This window comes from Amphimedon queenslandica, unplaced genomic scaffold (genome assembly GCF_000090795.2).
Source record: "Amphimedon queenslandica unplaced genomic scaffold, v1.1 AMPQUscaffold_13507, whole genome shotgun sequence".
In the NCBI taxonomy this organism is placed as follows: Eukaryota; Metazoa; Porifera; class Demospongiae; order Haplosclerida; family Niphatidae; genus Amphimedon; species Amphimedon queenslandica.
In genome coordinates, this window is record NW_003546257.1 from 184,159 (window position 1) to 204,722 (window position 20,564).

The window sequence follows — 20,564 nt, forward strand, 5'->3', positions numbered from 1 at the left end:
TTCATTTTAGTAAAGAATAATAATTTTTTTCAATAATAATCATTTTGTCATTTTTGCTGTGGGCGTGGTTGGTGACACGCCCACTCTCAGAAGAGGGAGGAGGCTCAGTAATGGCTTCAGATGCTGAACTGAATACAGTCTCTCCCAAGCCCTCAGGCGATGGCCGTGGGCCAATTTCCCACCAGTCACTCACTTACTTACCGGATGAAGGCATCCTGGTCCTGACAGATGCTAAAGGAGCAGCACATTTCTACGACTCTACACTAGAAACACTATTGGGATCACTAGGTAGCAATAATAATAATTATTATTATTATTATATTCTTTCTTTTTTATATCCAGATAGTCCAGTTTCTTCAGATCCCATTCTTTCCTCTCTCGTCTCCTCCTCTGGTAAGCTCCTCCTTGCTCGTGGCTCTTGTCTCTCTGCCAGAGGGTCGGTTACTAAGGGAAGGTTCCTCTTAGATACAGCGTTCCAGTCGATACCCAATGACGGAAAGGAAACCATTAGCATTGAGATATTGCCGGAAGACGTAAGTTGGGTTTTGTATTTATTGTGTACAAAGTAGTGATGATTAATGTTAATTAACGTTTAATTGGTGAAATTCGTAGGTTCGATTATTGCTGCACGAGATTAATACATCGGCTGTTATTCCAGCTGGTCTCTCAGGCCTAGTTAAAGATATTGCTAAAACACTTCAGACATTTATAGATGAATCAGTGGACAGAACCAATATCAGTAGTTTCGCCACACCCCCTTCAGCAAAAAAGGTACCACATTACATTATAAAATTAATTTAATTTTAACCTACACTTTCTATCATTATTTTAGTACTTTATATATTAATTCAAATAATTTAAAAAGATAGCTAAAATTTATTGCTTTTATCATGTACTTCCTCCTCCTTTTATTTCATTTATACACTTGTATTTCACCTCCTCCTTCCCTAGTGGCGTTACTGTATCATTAAGGGACCTCTTGACGACTTGTTGGATCTCTTTAAGAAACTCTGTACTCCGTATCAACCGAGCAAGAGTGGAGCGAAACCTGAAGCAGGTGTAACACTCTCTCCTGTAGTACCAGTACTATCTGCAATTAGATTCAGGTATTTATTATGTACATATTGTACTTGATTTGTTAACCAATTTTGATGTTTCTCTCCCTCCCTCTCTCTCTCTCTCTCTCTCTCTCTCTCTCTCTCTCTCTCTCTCTCTCTCTCTCTCTCCCTCTCCCTCTCTCTCTCTCTCCCTCTCCCTCTCTCTCTCTCTCCCTCTCCCTCTCTCTCTTTCTCTCTCTCTCTCTGTCTTTTCTTTGACATTTTTAGGCTGCTATTGCTTAATCGTAGTTTCTCAGCTCGCCTCATTCAACTGGAGGGAGGAAGGGAGAAGTTAGGAAGTGGTGACATGTCACTGATGTATTCTGAGGGAATGAGAAGACTAGCCTACAGCAGCTGGCCACACAAAAACTACATGTAAGAGTAATTGTAACAAAGAAAGTGATGTACATGTACATGTCATTATATGTGGTAATTTTTAGTTGGGCTGAACCAAACAAAATGGCTGAGGCAGGACTATATCCTTTGGTAAGATTATGCTCAAGCACTCTCCACTTTTATTTCTAACTCTTTCTCTCTCTTTTTAAACTCCATATACTGTGCATCATTCATGATGTATGCCTACCTCTCTCTTGATTATAGCTTAATGCCAGTGCTACTGTCAGTAGTCTTGCTCATTCTAAAGGAGACAGGACCACCTGCTTTACTTGTGGTATGTACGTTCACAGGTGGCTCTCTTCTGACGAGCCTTGGTAAGATGTTCAAATACTGCTGACATCACATGACTCTCGCCTCATTCTATTCTTAGGTCGGAGCACACGAGACATTCTCAGAATTGCCCTTATGTTAAAGGAGAGTACACGGTCAACGTTACTGCAAGATGTAAGCTTTGGGAATAGTTGTATATATAATGGTGGCATAGTGTATACATCTTTGGCTTTGAATATCTCTCCTTTTATTGTATCTAAATGATAACCTCAACTTATCAATTGTTTTCTCATCCTCCTCCTCTCTCTCTCTCTCTAAAGATACTCAGGCTACACATCCTGCTGTTTGTGTTTCTTCTCCAATTCATTTGATATCACCCTCTCTCAACACCACACTTGTTGCTACGGTGACACTCGACGGCAACATTCAGGTGTGGCAAACAAAGCACGGACTATTTCTACAGGTAATAATAATAATAATAATAATAATAATAATAATAATAATAATAATAATAATAATAATAATAATAAAATGATGATTAATCAGAAATGTCCATTTTATTTCATGGTTTCATTTTCATTAATTAGGAATATGGTATCATTAATCTACAACAAGAACTACTCAATAAAACAAGCCACTCTCCTCCGTCCATTAGAAAGAGAGACAAGAAGACCACGCCCACAAAGACCCTCCTCTCAGACCACGCCTCTAAAGTAATTCGTATCACATCACTCTGCATGGTGGCAATGGAGGCACAGGGTCGTGCCTCGGCTGGTACCCAGTCTACACCCTCGCTCATAATCGGCTGTATTGTGGAGAATAAAAAAGGAAAGGAGGATTCTTGTATACTAGTTTATAGTGTAGTTGAATCAACCGAGTCTACTAGTATCAATAGCAGTGTGTCTCAGGGATCAGTTCACACTACAGCTCCTCCTCCTCCTACGGGATTACTAGAGGGTGTTCCCAAGCTGCCAGACAATGATCTGTTTGAGTTGATAATGGAGGAGCTTGGGGATGATCCTTTGGTGGCCTCTTCTTTTGAGGGCAGTAAGCTTTACTTGTCTGAGATGCTTAATGGAGACGGAGAAGGAAAGAAAGGAGAATCCTTTTGTCTTTGTGATGTGTTCTTGTTAGGCAGTTGTTGTACTACATCCACTGATAGTTCTTCAGTCTTGAGTACTAACGAAACCACACCTACCAGCAAAGCTACACCCATCATTACTAGCATCATTCCGCTACCATATGATGACTTAATAGCAGTAGTACTGTCTCCGGGAAATACCCGAGAAGAGGCGGAGCCTGTTGCCACTGGTAACCATGGCTCGTTGTTACTCTATCGTCTTTTTGAGTCAGATAATGGAAGTACGAGTTTTAAAATTGATCATTGCGTTAAGAAGATCACGTTTGATTCGAGAGATGACGTCATTGTATCGCTATCAGGATTCAGATCAGGAATCAACGAGTCGTTACTAGCTACAGTCAGTCTGTGTGGAGCCCTAAAGGTATTTAATGTGAAGGAAGGACTGAAGGAGGTTATGGTATACACTGATGGGCCAGTGACTGGCTGTGTGTACTGTAAAGGACTGGATAAACTAGCCATTACTAGTCCTGATGGGTCAGTCTCTTATATTGGCATTGAGACTATTGTTAAGGACAGAGAGGAAGGTACCATTGAAAGATTAAGTGAGTCCATCATATCATGTACATGTACATGTACATGTATTTATGTTGTGTACTGTGTAGAAAGTTTGAGTTGATTCCGATCAAAATTAGATTTTTTTACAAATTTTTAAAGTTGCTCCAAAATCAAGCCAAAGTTCCTGTACTATAGTACAGGGATTTTGGCCAAATTTTGCCAAAATTGGAATAGAGAGAATTGTCTATTTTTATAATTAATTTTTATGCATATACATGTACTTATATTGCATAGAAAGTTTGAGCTCATTCTGATTAAATTTGGCTTTTTTATGAATTTTTAAAGTTGATTTTTTATTATTTTTTCCTTTTCAGGCACTGGTCCTATGCTTACTGATGAGGATCTAGGTTTATTAAAGGATTTAGCATTCACTACTGAGTCTAATGGACTCCCATTTATTGGTTTCTCTCACAACTGCTGGACTGAACTTCATCCACTTCAGTAAGAGCACACATTCAACATAGCATTTATCTTCTTTTTTTAATCCTCATAACTCAAAAAAATTTATCAAAATTTCTACATACATGTGTACATTGTACATGCAGCATAAAGATGTCAAATTGCTTTTATAAAACTTTTGTAGCCATTTTTGGGCCTGCATACATGCATACGTAGTTAATTAGTTTATGAAACTAAAATTAATGTAAATATTTTCATTCCTTTGTCAGGTATTACCAGTACAACCCAAGACACATGCTACAGAAACAGGAGCGGTCCTCTTTGGTTAATGGCAGTGAATTATTCAACACTAAAATATGGAAATATCAACCTGAGCTGGACAATGGAGAATCCTTCAGGTACTGCATTCACATAATGATACTTTTAGACTTGCATGTACATGTACATATACTCGTAAATCTACATGCACAGTGTACATGTATGTAGATTTCTGCTAATTATTTTTTTTAATTTTTAGTATTTTAATGCTTTTTTTGCATTCATGTATAGTCACACATTTCAGATCAAGTTTTCATCAGAAGAGATTCCGTCCATCAGTTCGTTGAGGATCAAAATCAACGTAGCATCCCCAGCTTGTATCTCAGACCAGGCCACTCTCAGCCTCTCTGTCCTTCGGATCCCCTCGTGTGACCAATATCGAAATTCTCCCGCCGGGTCTGAAGATCAGACTCGGTTTTTGACCCTCTGTGGCCCAATATTTATAAAGCCGTATATTGATGTGACTGACCTCTCTCTCACCGTCTCTCTCTCCCACCCTCTCCTCTTATCTTCTCATCAGTCAACTTTACTCTTGTCATTTGAGGATCTCTTTCCTCTTAATTACTCTAGTCTTACAAAAGAAATGGCCGACAGCGAGTCGGCCGTCACCAGCGACCAGAAAACTTATCCTTCTCGGCGGTACGTGGGGCGGGGAGGATCAGTGAGGTCTAGGCTGTCACGCAGGGCCCAACAACCCGTCAAACCAGTTTCTGTCGTTCACACTGTTTTCTGTCTCACTCTATTTCCGTATAAGGGTCGTCCCTCTCTCCCCTCTCTCCTCCCTCTAGTGTTTAGTGAAGAAACCATTCAAAGACTACTCGTTACTGTGTGTGGGCGTGACACAGGAGAAGGTGGAGCTTTGGGGCATGTCTCCAATGAGACTGTGTTCAATGCATTGGATATCTTATGCTGGATAACTTCAATTGCTAGTGTTGATTATGAAAGGCAAGATCCTCCTGTATATTTACATTAATTTTATTAACATTACTTTTTCTTTTTTTTCAGGTCGTTTTTCAAGACTATCATTGTCCTTAGTTCACAGCTGTTAGAGCCGATACTTAAGTATTGCTATGTTACTGCTGGGTCCAGACTCCTGGCTCATAAGTGTGCCCAATTTATCTCAATACTCTCAAGGTACTTCCATGCAGTGAGGGATATAGACCTGTGCTCATTTACATTTATTGTATTATTTATTTCAAAGGAATCTTTTAATAATGTGTGTTAACTTTTTTCATAATCACTTCATTGGTGCATCTAAATGTATTTACATGTACATGTACATGTACATGTACATGTACATGCATGTGCTAAACTTAAAAGTTTATCTTCAGCCTTACTCTATATGATATAAAAGAATGTTCTTGTTATTTTTGTAGGAGTGATGGAGATGATACTAGTACTTCTCAAAGAGACTCATTTTTATCATCTTTATCAGACTCATTCATCAGTCTCTCTCCTTCTCTCCCTCTCGTCTCCTCCTCCTATTCTCTCCAGTGGTTTTTACGGCAGCTCTGTCATTATGTTCCGCCTCATTTGATTGGTCGGATTGGTCCTGTGCTCCTTGAACAGCTGGTTGGATTGTCGCACGAGAGACTCTTACGAGATTCATCATTCACACAGTTACTCCAGACACAGTGAGTGAGAAAAAATTACAATTTCATTATCAGAAAATGTAATGAAATACTGTATTACCATTCCTCCTTTTTCCCCTTTCATATAGTTTCAATCAAGATGGCAGTATATTTGATTCTGAATTATTTGACGTGTCTATCTCTAGTTCTAAATTACTACCCCGTCCACCCCTTCCCTCCTCCTCCTCCTCTTCTGTCCCTTTCACTGGTTCTTACACTGAATACATAGACTATATATCTAATCCAGACTATTCTCCTGACTCTAAAGAAACCACGCCCACCAGCCAAACCCCCAAAACCCCTACACTATACAACCCTGAATTTCTTTTATTGCTACACGGCGAAACGAAGGACTCCAGTTCTGGCGATAAAAAGGAGTCTGCTAGTCCTTTTAGAGATGGTTCGTACCTCCTCTCATTTCAGAGAGGGTTACTAGAGACACTGCCATTAAAGTATACTTGCTGCTCATTGTCTGCCGGTGTTATAGTACGACCTCCCGTTGACTCTACTAAAAATAATGATAATAAACTCGATCCTTTGCTAACAGCATATCTCAACATTCACCAGCCACTAAATCACTACGGCTACCTTTATCCTCATAAAATGCAAGACCACGCCCTCCAAAACTTGACTCCGCCCACCTCTCGTACCCCAGACCCTGTTTCTAGTTCGTCTTCTCTTTCAAAGTTATTGTCTCGTGTTCCCGAGAGTCCTGACGAGTTATCTGTGTCCATTGATAATATTAAACCGGGTACCTCTCATTCCATCGTCATTGATTTCTCAGAGATCATTCGTCTCACTGATTTCTCAATACAATCAAATCACTTGCTGTCCTCCGTGTCAGTTTGTGGCTGGCCTTCTCAAGAGGAATCGGAATCAATCAAACTCGTACAATCAACAGAACTCGCCTCTCGTATGGTTGCCATTGGTAACCTGGCCCCACCCCCTTTAGTCCGCTACATTCGTTTGACATTTGTGAGTGTCATCACCACTTCAAGTGAGAGGTGTGTGATATCGCTCGGTCAATATTATGGAAAGCCACTTCTTCCCGTTCAAGGCTATAGCCCATCTCTTCTCTCTGGTCTGGAAGCTAGGCTAAGCTCACAGTATCTCCATTCATTGAAAGAACTGAAAGATTTGTTGAAGATGTTTCATCGTGGGAACTCCCTCCCTTTGCTACGGAAGCAGTTCAAGAAGCACCTCCTCTTGGTTCACCAGCGCTGCTTTGAGGCTCAAGTCAAGTTGAATAGGATCAGGAATCAGATTAGAGAAATCAATGAGAATCAAATTAATGTTGATTCAACATGCGGTACTACTGATCAGATCACTGATTCTGATCCTAGCATAGTAAGCAAAGAGAAAGAAGAGGTGAAGGAGTTGTTCAACTATAACTCAGTCTCTTTAAAGAAATTAATAAAATTCACCAGCTGTATTACTAATACGTTGCTCCTCCTTAGCAACAGGCTCCACCCATCAATTAGTGACTCTTTAGATGCAATGAGAATGGGTAGAGACGAGTGTAGAGCATTATTCCTCTCAGTCTGTCTCAACACTGGTCAGTCTATACACTCAAGGATGTGTGCATTGTTAGTGAAGCTCTGTGGTGCTGAGGAATGGTGGGGAGACCTGCTAGCTGAACTGTTTCACGAGCTTTTCAATAGTAACCAACCATTGACTTTTAACAAGGAAAGGTAAGAGCGATTAATATTACGACAACATATACATGTACATGTACATGTAGGTGTACATGATAATTTATATGCATTCATTAAATATCTAGTATATTTATAATGGTGTAATGTGCTTATAGAATCACCATATAATTATATTTCTTTTATTTTAGGGTTATACTTCAATTCTCTGCTTTATGTCAATGCACAATGACTACAAACTTTAGTGTACTAGAGGAGCTCCTCTCTCTACTGACTGATACTCTAAGACCTCTCGTGTCGCAAGACAATGAAGAACAAACTGAAGAGTTTGATTCACATTGTGTCCAGTGGCTGACGCTCTTGCTATCTCATGTCCTCTCTTCTAACGATGCAAGAAATAAAGACAGCAATGTCTTTGTACCTACTCTCCCTCTCCTCCCTCATGACTTTTCTTCTGATGACACAAGAAATAAAGACAGCAATATCTTCAGCCTCCCTCTCATCCCTCCCTCTCCTGTTGTCGATGCATATAGTGATATGACAGCTGCTGAAATATTCCATAAAATTTCGAGGCTTGAAGAAGCTAAGGATTTACTAGAGACCCTCTTTTCATTAGTGCCCGATCCTGACCTTATTGCTAAATTGAACTCTCTGAGGTCTCAGGTGAAGAGGATTGAGAAGACATTGAACAAGTTTGCCAAAGCAGCCCAGCAGCGTGAGACTGATCATGGAGGGAAGGGACCCAATACCACCTCTCAGACTGATTCCCATTCTGGTAGCGTGAGTATGAATCTACGGTTATCTGACATTGTATTGAAGACTAGTAGTGAAGGCCTTGTGTGCCTTCTGGTCAGGTACTGTAAGGACAGTGATTGGGATAAAGTACCAATTGTTTGTAAAGTGAGGCTACAATGTATAATTATGCATAAATTATTACCATTATTATTATTATTATTATTATTATTATTATTATTATTATTACTGTACATGTATTCACTGATGCTTTTCATTATGCATTCATTATAGCTGTTATTGTCTCTCTTTTCTCTACATCATTACATACACATTATGCTCTTTCTACAGACACTGACAGCTCTGCTCTGTCATATGTCATGCTCTCTCTCTATCAGTTTCCACCAACTCAAGACATTAATCACCTCCACCTGTCAGAAACCCTCTCTCATTGAGGACGAGGGAGACGAGAGAGAGGATGGACGACTCGTTAGTTTCCAGTGGGCGTGTCATGCAGTCCAGACTCTCGTTGTTGGACTGGTACTAAGAGAGAAGAGGCTGGCGGTCAATAGAAAGAACCTGAGGTCAAGGAAAGAGAGCTTAAGTGGTGTAGAGAGAATCCATTCATCACTCTCTTGTATTGAAGTATCACTAAATAGCAGCAGTATAGTCACCACCAGCAGCAGCAAGAATAAGATACTTGATGCTGTTAGTGAAGAAGGCAGTGGATTAAAGGAAGAAGATAAAAGTGGAGCTAATGATGAAGAGTGTCAAAAAGAGACAAAGAAGGAAGATGGTGGAGTCACTAATAAGGAGGACGGTGGGAGTCAGTTTGATTTATCATCAGTAGATGCAATAAATAATGATGTTCCCTCAGGAGAGAACAGCAGTGACAGTAGTGATGATTCTCAGTTTATTAAACCTCCACCACCCCCTCCCCCTCTATCCTCTTCTACCCCTCCGCCTGCGCCAAAAAAGATTCTTAAATCCTCCAAATCCACTACATCCCTTCAGTCCTCGCTCCATAAGTCGATTCACAAGAAACTATCGATGCAAGAGAAGCTAGAGAAACAGTCGTCAATTCCCCTAACGCCAAAGCACAGCAGCAAAGCAAAGAAACCCTCCCCAACTACTTCTCACTCCTCATACTCGTCTTATTTAGTATCAAATAGTGTTGATGCTAGGCTTGAAACTAGCACACTCTTTCCAGTTGAGCTTGGGCTTCAGGTTATGATGAAAGACTCCTATCAGTCATTGCTGGACAGTATAAAACTAGCCAGGCCTATTAGTGCCAGCTGGTCTACTGAAACTCTCACTGAGTCAGTTGGTGTGTGTGTGGATGAAGCAGGAAGCAGCTCAGAGCATAAGAAAGAGAAACAAAAGACAAGTTTGTCTAAAACAACGGAGAGTGCTGCCAACCTAAAGAACTTGTTTGATGCCTTTGAGTCCATTTATGCCGAGAGTTTCCCATTCTCATTTACGTCAATAGATGCCACGTCATTCTTAAAGTTTTGGAATGACGTGTGTCACTCGCTAGTGAAAAGTATCAAAAGGAAACTCTTCTCTCAACTACTACCAAGCGAGGATTGCGGCTTATTCGCTTCGACTACTCTCTCCCATCTTTTTCGTCACCTCCTAATGATGACTTCGGGTGATTTCCAATCTTGTCACATGACACTGTCGCTTATTCATTCTCACTTGAAGGCGTGTCAATTGGTGAGTGGGAGTGACGTGAGCAGTGCAAAGGTTAATATAGAGAAGGAGAGGTTGAAAGAGGTTCTCCTCCACTGCTGTATGATGGAGAACAAAGAGAAGGAGTCTTACTCCAGCAAACAAGACGCCGTCTTTATTAAATTATTGACAAGGATAGCTGGAATCAATTTCATTAGCAAGAAAGGAGGAGAAGGAGGAGCGAAAGAGAGAGGAGGAGAGGGTAAAGGGGAAAAAGGGATCAACCTTCTCTTGTCAGTTTTAGTTCAAGTCTTGAAGGACAAGTTAGTGCGTGTACATGTACACATTGCTGTATTTTTAATATTCTAAATTATATTTTTAATATTATTTATTGTATGTCATTCTCACTTACTGTAAGTTATTTGTTCTTTTCCTTTACGAGTAGGTCAGACATTTCTTCAACTCCCTATCTCTCTGCACTCATTTACTGCCTACAGCAAACAGCCACTTTAGATCTCCTCTTTCCTCCTCCACCAGTTGAAGGAGTCTCCAACCATGATGCTACTACAGTGCTAGCCTCTCTCTCTGTCATCAAAGACTTTATTAATATCATACTCTCTCAGCTAGTGAAGGCCTCCAGTCCTTCCCAGAGGCCACCCCTGAAGCTCTTTGGGTCCGTGTCAGAGGGAGACAGGAGTAGAAGACACATGTATTATTTCTCTGGCTCCACGTCGTCTCAAGACACTAAATGGATCAGTCTTGATGCTCCTCAATCTCAAAGCCAGGCAGTTTCTTCCTCATCGCTGTCGGTTCTACAAGATCTTATCAAATTATTAAAGAAGCTGCTAGGGCTCTCTTGTGCTAAGCCATATCTATCAACTATAACAGAGTTCTGTCGTATTTCTGGTTCCACTAGTGAAGCTGTTTATGCAACACCAGATGCACCACTGGTGGACATTATCTTAACTGACAGCAAACAATTGAGAGGTTTGCTCCTCTCCCTGACTGGTTCTTTTACTGCAGACTCAATGTCTTCTACTTCCGCTTCCTCATTTTTGGGACTCATAAAAGATTTCGTGGAATTCTTGAGAAACAATTGCCAGTCCTTGGCTTGTTTTAGAGAGCTGTTCCTTCTAATATTGGAAGACATGATCAAGGGAGGAGGAGGAGGGAGGGGAGTGGTAGGTGTTAGCAGTTTCAACGAGTCACAGGTACTAGTAATGCAATCACTCTGCCAGTTTCTAAAACCTCCCGGGGTAAAGCTGAACAAAAGGGAAGTCGAGGATCCCGAGACTGCAAGGAAGTCTAAAGATCATGGACACAAAAGAAAGGGAAAGGAAGAAAAGGAGAAAGAGAAAAATGTAGTGGAGGTCAAGAAAGAAGACAAGCGGCAAGACACTGGCGACTTATCACTATTCATCACTCAAGGTTACTTTATTTACATACATACAATTATTATTGTTATTATTATTGTTTTTTATTTTTAGGCGGAGCTAAAGCCGTTCTGAACTGTTTCATATTATCAGCTCAGCTTTGTAAAGCCACGCCCAGTGACCACTCTCTTAAGCACGCTGTCTCTGGTCTAGGTTTACTGGAAGCTCCCAAACCATACAAGGAAGGAAGCCATCTTATTAACTTCTTTCCCAAAGGTAAGTCTGCTTTTAATATGACTTATTATAATTAGAATAATAGTAAAGGCCCATCTACTTCATTAAACATTGCATCATTTATTAATTTATTTGTAATAATTATTTCTTTTAAAGCAACTGTGAAAGCTAGTCCTCATGGCTGTCCCTCATTAAAAGACATCCAGTCAGTGAACCTGAAGGATCAGACCGGAAAGGGAGCCGCTTTCCAATACACTTATCCCAAAGACACCAACTGGCTGACTTTACACGTCAGTCTAACACAGCCCGTACTACTCCACTCTGTACACATCTACCAACCAGCCAACCTCTCTCAGAGTACGTCCTACTCATTCTACTGCCTTAGCTCTCTTACTGTCTCTCTGTTTTGCAGGTGGTCCTTCTCAAGTTAAAATCGAATTCTCAAGACCCAGTAGCTTAAGCAAGCCCATACAACTATCCCCTCCTCTAGGTACTGCTGGCCTGACTGGTATAAGGATTGAACTGACGTCTCCTGTCATCGCTAATGAAATATGGCTACACTTGCGTCGCCCAAAAGTTACTGACTCCCTCTCTCTCTCGAACCTCCTGCTACTGGGGACTGTGTATGGGAGTATTGGCACTCCTGGCCTGTTCTCAGCAGATGAGGAGAGAGAGGATAAGAAAGAGAAGAATACCAAGATCCCATCTTCTGATAATAATAAAGACACTTCTCACTCAAGGTAGAAAACGATTATTCAGCAATTTGCACTGTGTCTTTATGACTACTCTCTTTCTCTCCAGTGAGGGCTGGTTGAATATATTGCATGAATGGATACAGTCAGTGCCAGGTGCAAGTGATTCCATTAATTCAGTTGTTTATAATGAGATGCATCAGTTCTTACCCGTTTGTGTATCCCTATTGAACAACAGGTCACTGAGGTCAGAATTTAAGAAAAATAATTTAAGATGATTTTTTAAAATATAAAATACCAGGAGTCCATCGTGGACTCCTGGTAGTACATGTACATGAATTTTATGTACATTTGCAAGTGATTGTTTTTTCTTTTAAATATTTAGTTCATTAGCTTTAAAGAATCTCCAGTCCCTCCTTCTCTCTGTCTCCTCTTCCTATCATGAGTTTGGTAATCAGTTCACTCTCCTTCTCTTCAAATCCCAGTTTCCCGAAGCCACGCCCTTTACCGTCTCCAAGGTCACCAGTGGTAATGGGTCTGGCATTGATCTTCTCTTATTGCTATTGAAAGCTGAAGGAGAGTCTGGACTGACAAGGTGAATAACATTGTACATGTACCAGTATTATTGGCTTTATTTTAGGGTTGTGTCTGTCCTAAAGATGATATCAGAATTGTTATCAGACTCCAGTGTGCAGGTGTCTTCATCCCTGCCTGCTATGCTGAGGGCTGTTGCTAATACACTCTGGAACACTCCAGCTGGTTCAGCTTCTCATTTGATGGACTTGGGACTAAATGAGGAATTATTTAAGTAAGTTTTAGCTTGATCTAAATCGCTTGTTTTCAATTACTTTTCTGATACATATTAATGTTCTTTTGCTGTGTAGAGAGTTTAAGCTAATTTCAACTTCACTTTTTCAAGTTAAAGAAACGAGCCAATTTTTATAAAATACCATGTACTATAGCCCACGGTTTTTTCTAAAAAATGACTCCAGAATCACCCTAAATTTTTTATTACATTTTCTGATGCATATTGATGTCTTTATGCTATGTAGAAAGTTTGAGCTGATTCTGAGCTCAATTTTTCAAGTTATGGCCATTTTAAGAAAATCCAAAAAATCTGAAAATTACCCTGTACTATAGCCAATGGTTTTTTCCAAAAAATGGCTCCGAAATCACCCCAATTTTTTATTACATTTTCTGATACATATTGATGTAATTATGCTATGTAGAAAGTTTGAGTTGATTCCGACTTTAATTTTTCAAGTTACGGCCATTTTAAGAAAATCCCAAAAATCTGAAAATTACCCTGTACTATAGCCCATGGTTTTTTCCAAAAAATGGCTCCGAAATCACCCCAATTTTTTATTACATTTTCTGATACATATTGATGTAATTATGCTATGTAGAAAGTTTGAGTTGATTCTGACTTTAATTTTTCAAGTTACGGCCATTTTAAGAAAATCCCAAAAATCTGAAAATTACCCTGTACTATAGCCCATGGTTTTTTCCAAAAAATGGCTCCGAAATCACAACAATTTTTTATTACATTTTCAGATACATATTGATGTAGTTATGCTATGTAGAAAGTTTGAGTTGATTTCGACTTCAATTTTTCAAGTTACGACCATTTAAAGAAATGGGCCAATTTCTAAAAAGTACCCTGTACTATAGCCCATGGTTTTTTCCAAAGAATGACTCCAAAATTATCTTAAATTTTTAATAGAATTTTTATAAATAATATTTTTTTAATTTTCAGGTCATTATTGAATATCAGTATATCCCAGGAGTGTTGCACTTCTCTTAAACTCTCTCTCTCGTCCATACTAATGTCATTATGCAGACTCCACCCACCCTGGTTCTCTGTTGCCATGACAATTGCTGCCTCTCTCCTAGAGGAACTTCCCTCGTCTGAGAGTGGGCGTGTACTGCAGACATTAGCTGATTCTTCACTGTCTGATGAGTGCATGAATATGCTGTTGAGTAGCCAATTACTCCGTGACATCATTTGCAGGTTAACTTCATCAGTCAAGCATGTATTGATGAAAACAAGTGGATTGACTAGTACTCCTGCTTCAAATCTTAAGACTGAATCACCTCTTGATCCTGATGTTGAATCATCAATCAGTGTTGATCCTAATACTGAATCAATCGGTATTGATTCTGACTCTAAATCAATCAGTATTGATTGTATTAGATCAACACTTGTATCAATATGCTCACTGGTTGGTTTCCTGACTGATCTAGTCTTTGGTCACAAGTTAGCTCAAGAGGCACTGGTATCATCCAGTGATGGTTTCCTCCCTCTACTAATGAAGCTCTGCAATGAGCCCTCAGACCTCATACCACACAATGAAATGGAGTTCTTGCAGCACATCATGCAACAGTATCTCTCTGTCTGTTCGAAATTCTCTGTACTTGGTAAGAAGCAGTTTATAAATCTACTACTCAATTGCCTACAAGGGAAATATTCACTAGAGCCAGTCACTGCTTCTGGTGACTTTGGTAGCTCTGTTAGTTTAGAAATCACACCGTTTATCAGAACCCTCATCATTGATCACATACTAGGACCGGAGGCTGTTCATTTGTTATTGGAAATTGATGAGTGCCTCCTCCCCCAGTCTCTTTCATCAACCTCTCCTTCCTCTAATGATAGGATCAAGTTAGACTCCATCACACCTTCTTATGATTGCCCCCACTATCATCCCTCCTACCCATTAAACACTAATTACTATTATCTGAAGTTGTCTTCAGAGTACACACTTAATCGACTCCTCTCCCTCCTCTCTTTAGGGTCAGAGAGACCCAGCAGTAATGGAGAGAGGGTAGCAGAGGGAGGGACGGGCGGGGGCTCAAAAACCTCATCAAACCAGACCAAGAAACCTTTTCAGATCAATATATTTGATTTCAGTGTCATAGCTCAGCCTGATGCAACTAGCTCAAAAGTCAGCATCGCCTTTAAGAGCGAGGCAGGCAAAGAGATGTACCCAATAGGCACTAGAATAAGACAAGTCCCTCCGTCTCTTTTGTATGGTTGCTCACACTCTAGAGCTCTGAGAGTCAGTAGAGCGGAGACCTCTTCTCTCGTCGCTGATTTCAATGAGTCTGAGTCTTTCCTTAAAGTGTTTGCTGAGTCAGGCGGTGTCTTTATTTTATCACAGCTGTTCCCTTTCCTTCACCCTGGACTCTGGAAGGGTTGTCCTACCTCCTTTGAATCAGTTGTAAATGCTTGTGTATCCCGATTACCTTCTTATAGTCCAGCCTCCTTCCTCCTGCCTCATTCCTATGTTGCTCTTGGTCTGGGAATGAGATTAAGGGAGTATGGAGAGATATTGGGTAGGACAGAACTTCGAACTTACGTGTGGTATTTGCTGAGAGGAGTCCTTGGAGCTACTGAAGAAAGTAATCGAATATATTATATTTATTTCCTTTTTCATTTTTGATCTTCTTGCTTCTCTTTCACCTCTCTCTCTCTATTTTAGTTGAGAAGCAGTTACCGCCATCATTGCTAGATCTTCTCTCATTCCTCCCGTTTCTCTATCTCTTTCACATTGTCCGCTCCTCCTCCTCCTCTTCGGAGAGGCTCAGATTAAGAGCTGAGATGTACCGGATTGGAATCATACACCACATACTCTCCTGCCTTTCTGGAGCAACCCAGCATAAACCAAGATCTGGTGGCAATAACAACAGAGAGAAAACTGATGCAGCTAACAAATTAGAATCATCAAAGTAAGAATACATTACTCACACACTCACAAACTTTTATCACCATTTGATATATATGTGCATGTACTTACTGCATATGTGTTGTGTGTGGATTTGTAAATTATCAATTTTTATTAAGAAATGTAAAGACTGTTACATCAAAAGATAAAGAGTACTGGGCAAAAGGAACTGGTTTTGGTACAGGCTCTACTTCCTCTGCTTGGGACATCAGTGCAATGCTACAGGAGAACCAGTCAAACGAGTTATTGTCGTCGCTTTGTCTGGCCATATTAGGAGAATGGTTGAATATAAGAGAAGAGAATGAAGAGAAGAATCAAGTGATGGAGGAGGAAGAGAAAAAAGAAAGTGAAGAAGGTTCTGAATCAGAAGAAAAAGGGAGTGATAAGGATGCTACTGATGCAGTCAATAATGATCCTATCTGCATTACTTCAGATACTGGGACTATCACCAGTAGCAGGACTAGTAATGATGACATGGATCCAGCTCTTGGTAGTGGTGGTGAAGGGGCTCAAAATGAGATTACAGAAGACTCGAATGAAGATCTAGAATTTATGACGTCTGAGGGAATTGAAACAGAGTCCCTTTCAAGTATCTACTTGTATACAGAGGATGTCATAAAGACCTTATCTGTCTCTTGTCTGATACCAGCACTAGCTCATTACTTGAGCAATGACTCCAGTAAGTAAAAGAATAGGAACCCATTGCTTTTGTATTTCATGCTCCCCTTTCTCTAGTTCTTGACATATCTAATCACACTCAAGTCTACAAGTCAGTATTGCTATTGTTGTTATCAATGGCACGTAACCAGTCCTGTCATCACCTCCTTTTCTTGAAAATAAATCTTCAATCTGACGATGATGATGATCAGTTTGACAAGTCGAGGGCTATTAAGAGCCGGAGGAATTTAGCTAATCTTGTTCAGCGATTGAACGGGATTGCTCAAACCTATCTCAAGACATTGAAGTATGCTCCACCCCTAATCCCTATAATAGCTATAACTAATGAATACATAAACTTTCTCCTCTTTCTCAATGTTAGTATTCCAAAGAAAAGTCCTGAAAGTGTTAGAACTCCAAGAAAACAGGACTCCTCATCTACGACAAATGCTAATGGTAAAAAATTAATTACATGTACCTATATTATTATTATTATTATTATTAATATTTATTATCATATGTTTGTGTGTAGATCCACTTGTTTCTGACAGCAATCCTCCTCCATCAACCTCAAAAGCCTCACTGCCACATCCTCCTCCTAAACCAGTGCTTGTCTCTCCTCTCCATCCTCCTCTCCCTCTCCTTCCTCCTCTCCCTACTCATTCTCATCCTCCCTCCTCTACCTCCCCCTCTCTCCCTCCTTCTGTTCCTACTCCTCATTCTTCCTCTTCTCCTTCACTTGCTTCTATTTCTTTTTCCTCTTCAACTTCTCCTTTCCCTCCTCCTCCTCCTCCTGCTTCTCCTCCTCCCATTCCTCCTCGACTTGATAAGAAGGGGCAGGTCGAACTACCCGAAATCATTTCCCTGATAGTGAAATGTAGCAAAGAGATTGAGTCTATTGCCAGCGATAGAGAAGAAGAGGAGAAAGAAATAAAGAGAGTGGACTCAGCAGATAGTAAAAATGAAGACTATATCGAAGCAATGAGACCATTACAGTTTGGTAAGCAGTTTACTACATGCATAGCTAATAACATGGTCAATTTAAATTATTAGTATTAGTATTATTATTATTATTTATTATTATTATTTTTATTATTGTTATTTTAGATACCTATCAGATAACAGAATATGATCCAAATGACGAGTCCAAGTTAATATTCGCTGTCCCTTATCATTACTCTAATCAGATACTCAACAATATGTCAAACATTGCTCCCTCCAGAGCAAGGCGGCTTGCTCAAGAGGTAGCATCCCTCAGTACATCATTACCTCTATCACTATCCTCCACTGTCTTCCTCTGTTGTGATGAAGAGAGGCTAGATGTAATGAAGGTAACTGTTCCCGTATATTTGTGTTGCATTTATTTTTGACTCTTTTTCTCTCTTCACAATGTCCTTTTGCTTTCTCTCTCTCTCTCTTCATTTGTCACAGGTCCTTATTACAGGTCCATCGGACACACCTTATGCTAATGGATGCTTTTTATTTGATGTTTACTTTCCTCCAGAGTATCCCTCTGTCCCTATGTCCATTAATTTGTGCACGACTGGTCAAGGCTCTGTTAGATTTAATCCTAACCTGTACAATGATGGAAAGGTAATGTGCAAGTACTAACATTATACACTAATTCATTTTTACACTGATGCTTATAACTATGAATATATACAGTTTCTGTAGAGCAAATAAGACTTGCTGTACTCCCTTGTTCATCTTTTATTTTGTGTTTCTCTCAAGGTTTGTCTGAGCGTTCTTAATACATGGCACGGTAGGCCAGAGGAGAAGTGGAATCCAACCACATCAAGCTTTCTGCAAGTAAGTCATTGAGCCACAGTTGGGATCTGCATGTTAATCTTAGCTCAAATACTAATGCTAATTAGCACTCAATCAATGCTTCATTATTCCTTACTTGATAATAGACTTGAAATAGTTGTAAATCCTCACATAATTATTTTCTAGGTTCTAGTCTCCATCCAGTCACTGATACTGGTCCCTGAGCCTTTCTTCAATGAGCCAGGCTATGAGCAGCATAGAGGGACACCTTATGGCGACTCCAAGTCACTTATTTATAATGCTGATATCTTTGTGGCCACGATTCAATGGGCCATGATTGATAACTTGAGACAGCCATCACCTTGCTTTAAGCAGGTAGGCACTGTGCACACTATAAGAGCTCAAATTATTTATTTATTTGTTTATTATTATTAATTTTAGTATTAAATTTCTACTTTTTTGTTTGCTTGAAAACAAATTTTATTTTTATTGTATGCACACACATGTAGATCATCTTGAAGCACTTTTATTTTTTCTACTTTTTTATTTGCTTAACGAGAAATTTAATATATTTATTAATTTGCATAGATCATCTTGAAGCACTTTTATTATCGCAAGGAAGAGATACTCCAGCAGTGTAACAAATGGAGGACTGAACTGGTAGAGGGAACCATTAGGCTCTCACTAGCACGTAGCAATGGAGGGGCACTACGTAGGCACTGCAAGGACCTTGTGAAACAAATTGATATCCTTAAAGTTGAACTTGATACGATTAATCCATCTGATTTCGATGTCTAGGCATATGAGTGTGAATGATAGCTAGATTATTATTATTATTATTATTATTATTATTATTATTATTATTATTATTAATTATTATTCAGTTATACAGTTTTTAATAATTTGTTATTTTTTAAAATGATTGCAAAGAGATTGATGATGATGATATTATTTTATTGACAGTTTTGGAGAGAAGCTTAATTTACTCACCAAAATCTAATAATGACATTATCTCCTGATACACATCAACAAGTAATCTGTGTCTAGGCAATAAATCCTATTTGTATAAACAGATATTCATGTGATTAATGATTGTCCTTACTGTAAAAATGGGTATCATTTTTGTATTTTTGAGCTCACAATGATCATCGGGTTTTATCAATATTGCCAGGTAGAAGATAACCTTGTGCTGCCAAGGATACATCAATTATAGTTGTTATTATTTACATCATTTTACCCTGAAGAATGTTTCCACCATTATGACATTGTGTATTGAACGAAGGGAAAGAAAGAGAGAACTTGGTCTTGACCAAAGCCATCCTGACTCATGAGTTATTTGAATACCAATCCTTTCCATGACTAGAAGAGTATCTATAGAACAATTCAAACCAGCTCTACTGGCAAATAATAATCAATATAAGATTACCTTTAGGAGGTGAGCCAGTATTATTGGATAACAGTATCAGTCCTACTATTATCAGATATGCTGATAACTCAACACTAATGGGAACCTACCACAAAGCAAAAAATCATTACCATAATTACAGTACTAGTAATGGTAAAAATTACAAAGTTTTAAAAGCTAATTAAAAATTGGGCCAAAGTCCCTGTTTGACCAAATTTCACCAAAAATGACTAGAAAAAAATTCTCCATTTTATTCCATTTTCTGATGCATATGCATGTTTTTATGTTGTGTAGCAAGTTTGAGCTAACTCCAATCAAAATTGAATTTATTATGAATTTTTAAAGTTACTTAAAGATCGAGCCAAAGCCCCTGTACTGTAGTGCATTGGGTGGGTAGCTATCATCATCAGTTCGTCAGAGTCAGTTTTTTAAAGCTGATTTTTTTACGTTAATAGAGTAGACATAATAATATTCCATGCTTACAGTAATATATTGTGAAGTGTTCACCACAAAACAAGACATTCTACAGATGCACAGCAAACCAGCTATAAGTACAAACCCCGCCCACAGGCTAGAAGTTCCACCATTGTTGTTTCTGGACACTTTTATCCGGCAAACACGATGGCCAGTCTCTGTGAGGAAGGATTCTTTGCTGAAAGACAACTCTCTACCATATATGTCGTCCATTGGCAGCTAAGGAAACATCAAGTTTTCTACAGGAATTTGAGGAAATGTTTACACGTGTAGAAGTGAGAACAAGGAAGTTGTTGGGAGGGGAGACACAGATCAGAAGAACAGCAGAGCGGTTGTTAATAGCCAATCCGGTCCTAGAAAATATATAAATATTGTACA

At 39.4% G+C, this 20,564-nt stretch overlaps 2 protein-coding genes across 2 annotated transcripts; one reads left to right on the forward strand and one right to left on the reverse strand.

Annotated features, from left to right (window-relative positions):
• Positions 1-68: 68 nt before the first annotated feature.
• Positions 69-19,201, forward strand: LOC100635425 (uncharacterized). Its single transcript, XM_020008719.1, has 37 exons — positions 69-288; positions 343-533; positions 613-771; positions 952-1,106; positions 1,326-1,472; positions 1,538-1,583; positions 1,698-1,807; positions 1,864-1,937; positions 2,084-2,226; positions 2,351-3,446; positions 3,774-3,900; positions 4,128-4,256; positions 4,408-5,121; positions 5,182-5,310; positions 5,553-5,810; positions 5,897-7,498; positions 7,651-8,359; positions 8,543-10,185; positions 10,308-11,290; positions 11,350-11,511; positions 11,626-11,826; positions 11,882-12,209; positions 12,271-12,408; positions 12,547-12,756; positions 12,802-12,969; positions 13,918-15,560; positions 15,641-15,887; positions 16,003-16,562; positions 16,619-16,847; positions 16,923-16,996; positions 17,073-17,146; positions 17,372-17,540; positions 17,648-17,871; positions 17,972-18,133; positions 18,272-18,349; positions 18,494-18,682; positions 18,896-19,201. The coding sequence occupies exons 1-37, from the start codon at positions 111-113 to the stop codon at positions 19,103-19,105; spliced, it is 13,659 nt and encodes a 4,552-aa protein (XP_019864278.1). The 5' UTR covers positions 69-110; the 3' UTR covers positions 19,106-19,201.
• Positions 19,200-20,421, reverse strand: LOC109593724 (uncharacterized). The gene is made up of 5 exons (XM_020008721.1): positions 20,196-20,421; positions 19,734-19,818; positions 19,545-19,678; positions 19,410-19,496; positions 19,200-19,364 (listed from the first exon to the last, which is right to left on the reverse strand). The coding sequence occupies exons 1-5, from the start codon at positions 20,397-20,399 to the stop codon at positions 19,290-19,292; spliced, it is 585 nt and encodes a 194-aa protein (XP_019864280.1). The 5' UTR covers positions 20,400-20,421; the 3' UTR covers positions 19,200-19,289.
• Positions 20,422-20,564: the final 143 nt, after the last annotated feature.

Excerpts from the sequence above, each read along its gene's own strand:
- LOC100635425 (XM_020008719.1), top strand. The coding sequence starts at position 111 with ATGGCTTCAGATGCTGAACTGAATACAGTCTCTCCCAAGCCCTCAGGC. Across the intron at positions 4,257-4,407 it reads GACAATGGAGAATCCTTCAG|TCACACATTTCAGATCAAGT; the intron begins GTACTGCATTCA and ends ATTCATGTATAG. Across the intron at positions 15,561-15,640 it reads CCTTGGAGCTACTGAAGAAA|TTGAGAAGCAGTTACCGCCA; the intron begins GTAATCGAATAT and ends TCTCTATTTTAG.
- LOC109593724 (XM_020008721.1), bottom strand. The coding sequence starts at position 20,399 with ATGGACGACATATATGGTAGAGAGTTGTCTTTCAGCAAAGAATCCTTC. Across the intron at positions 19,819-20,195 it reads ACACTTCACAATATATTACT|GTTCCCATTAGTGTTGAGTT; the intron begins GTAAGCATGGAA and ends GCTTTGTGGTAG. Across the intron at positions 19,365-19,409 it reads AAATGATACCCATTTTTACA|GATTTATTGCCTAGACACAG; the intron begins GTAAGGACAATC and ends TTATACAAATAG.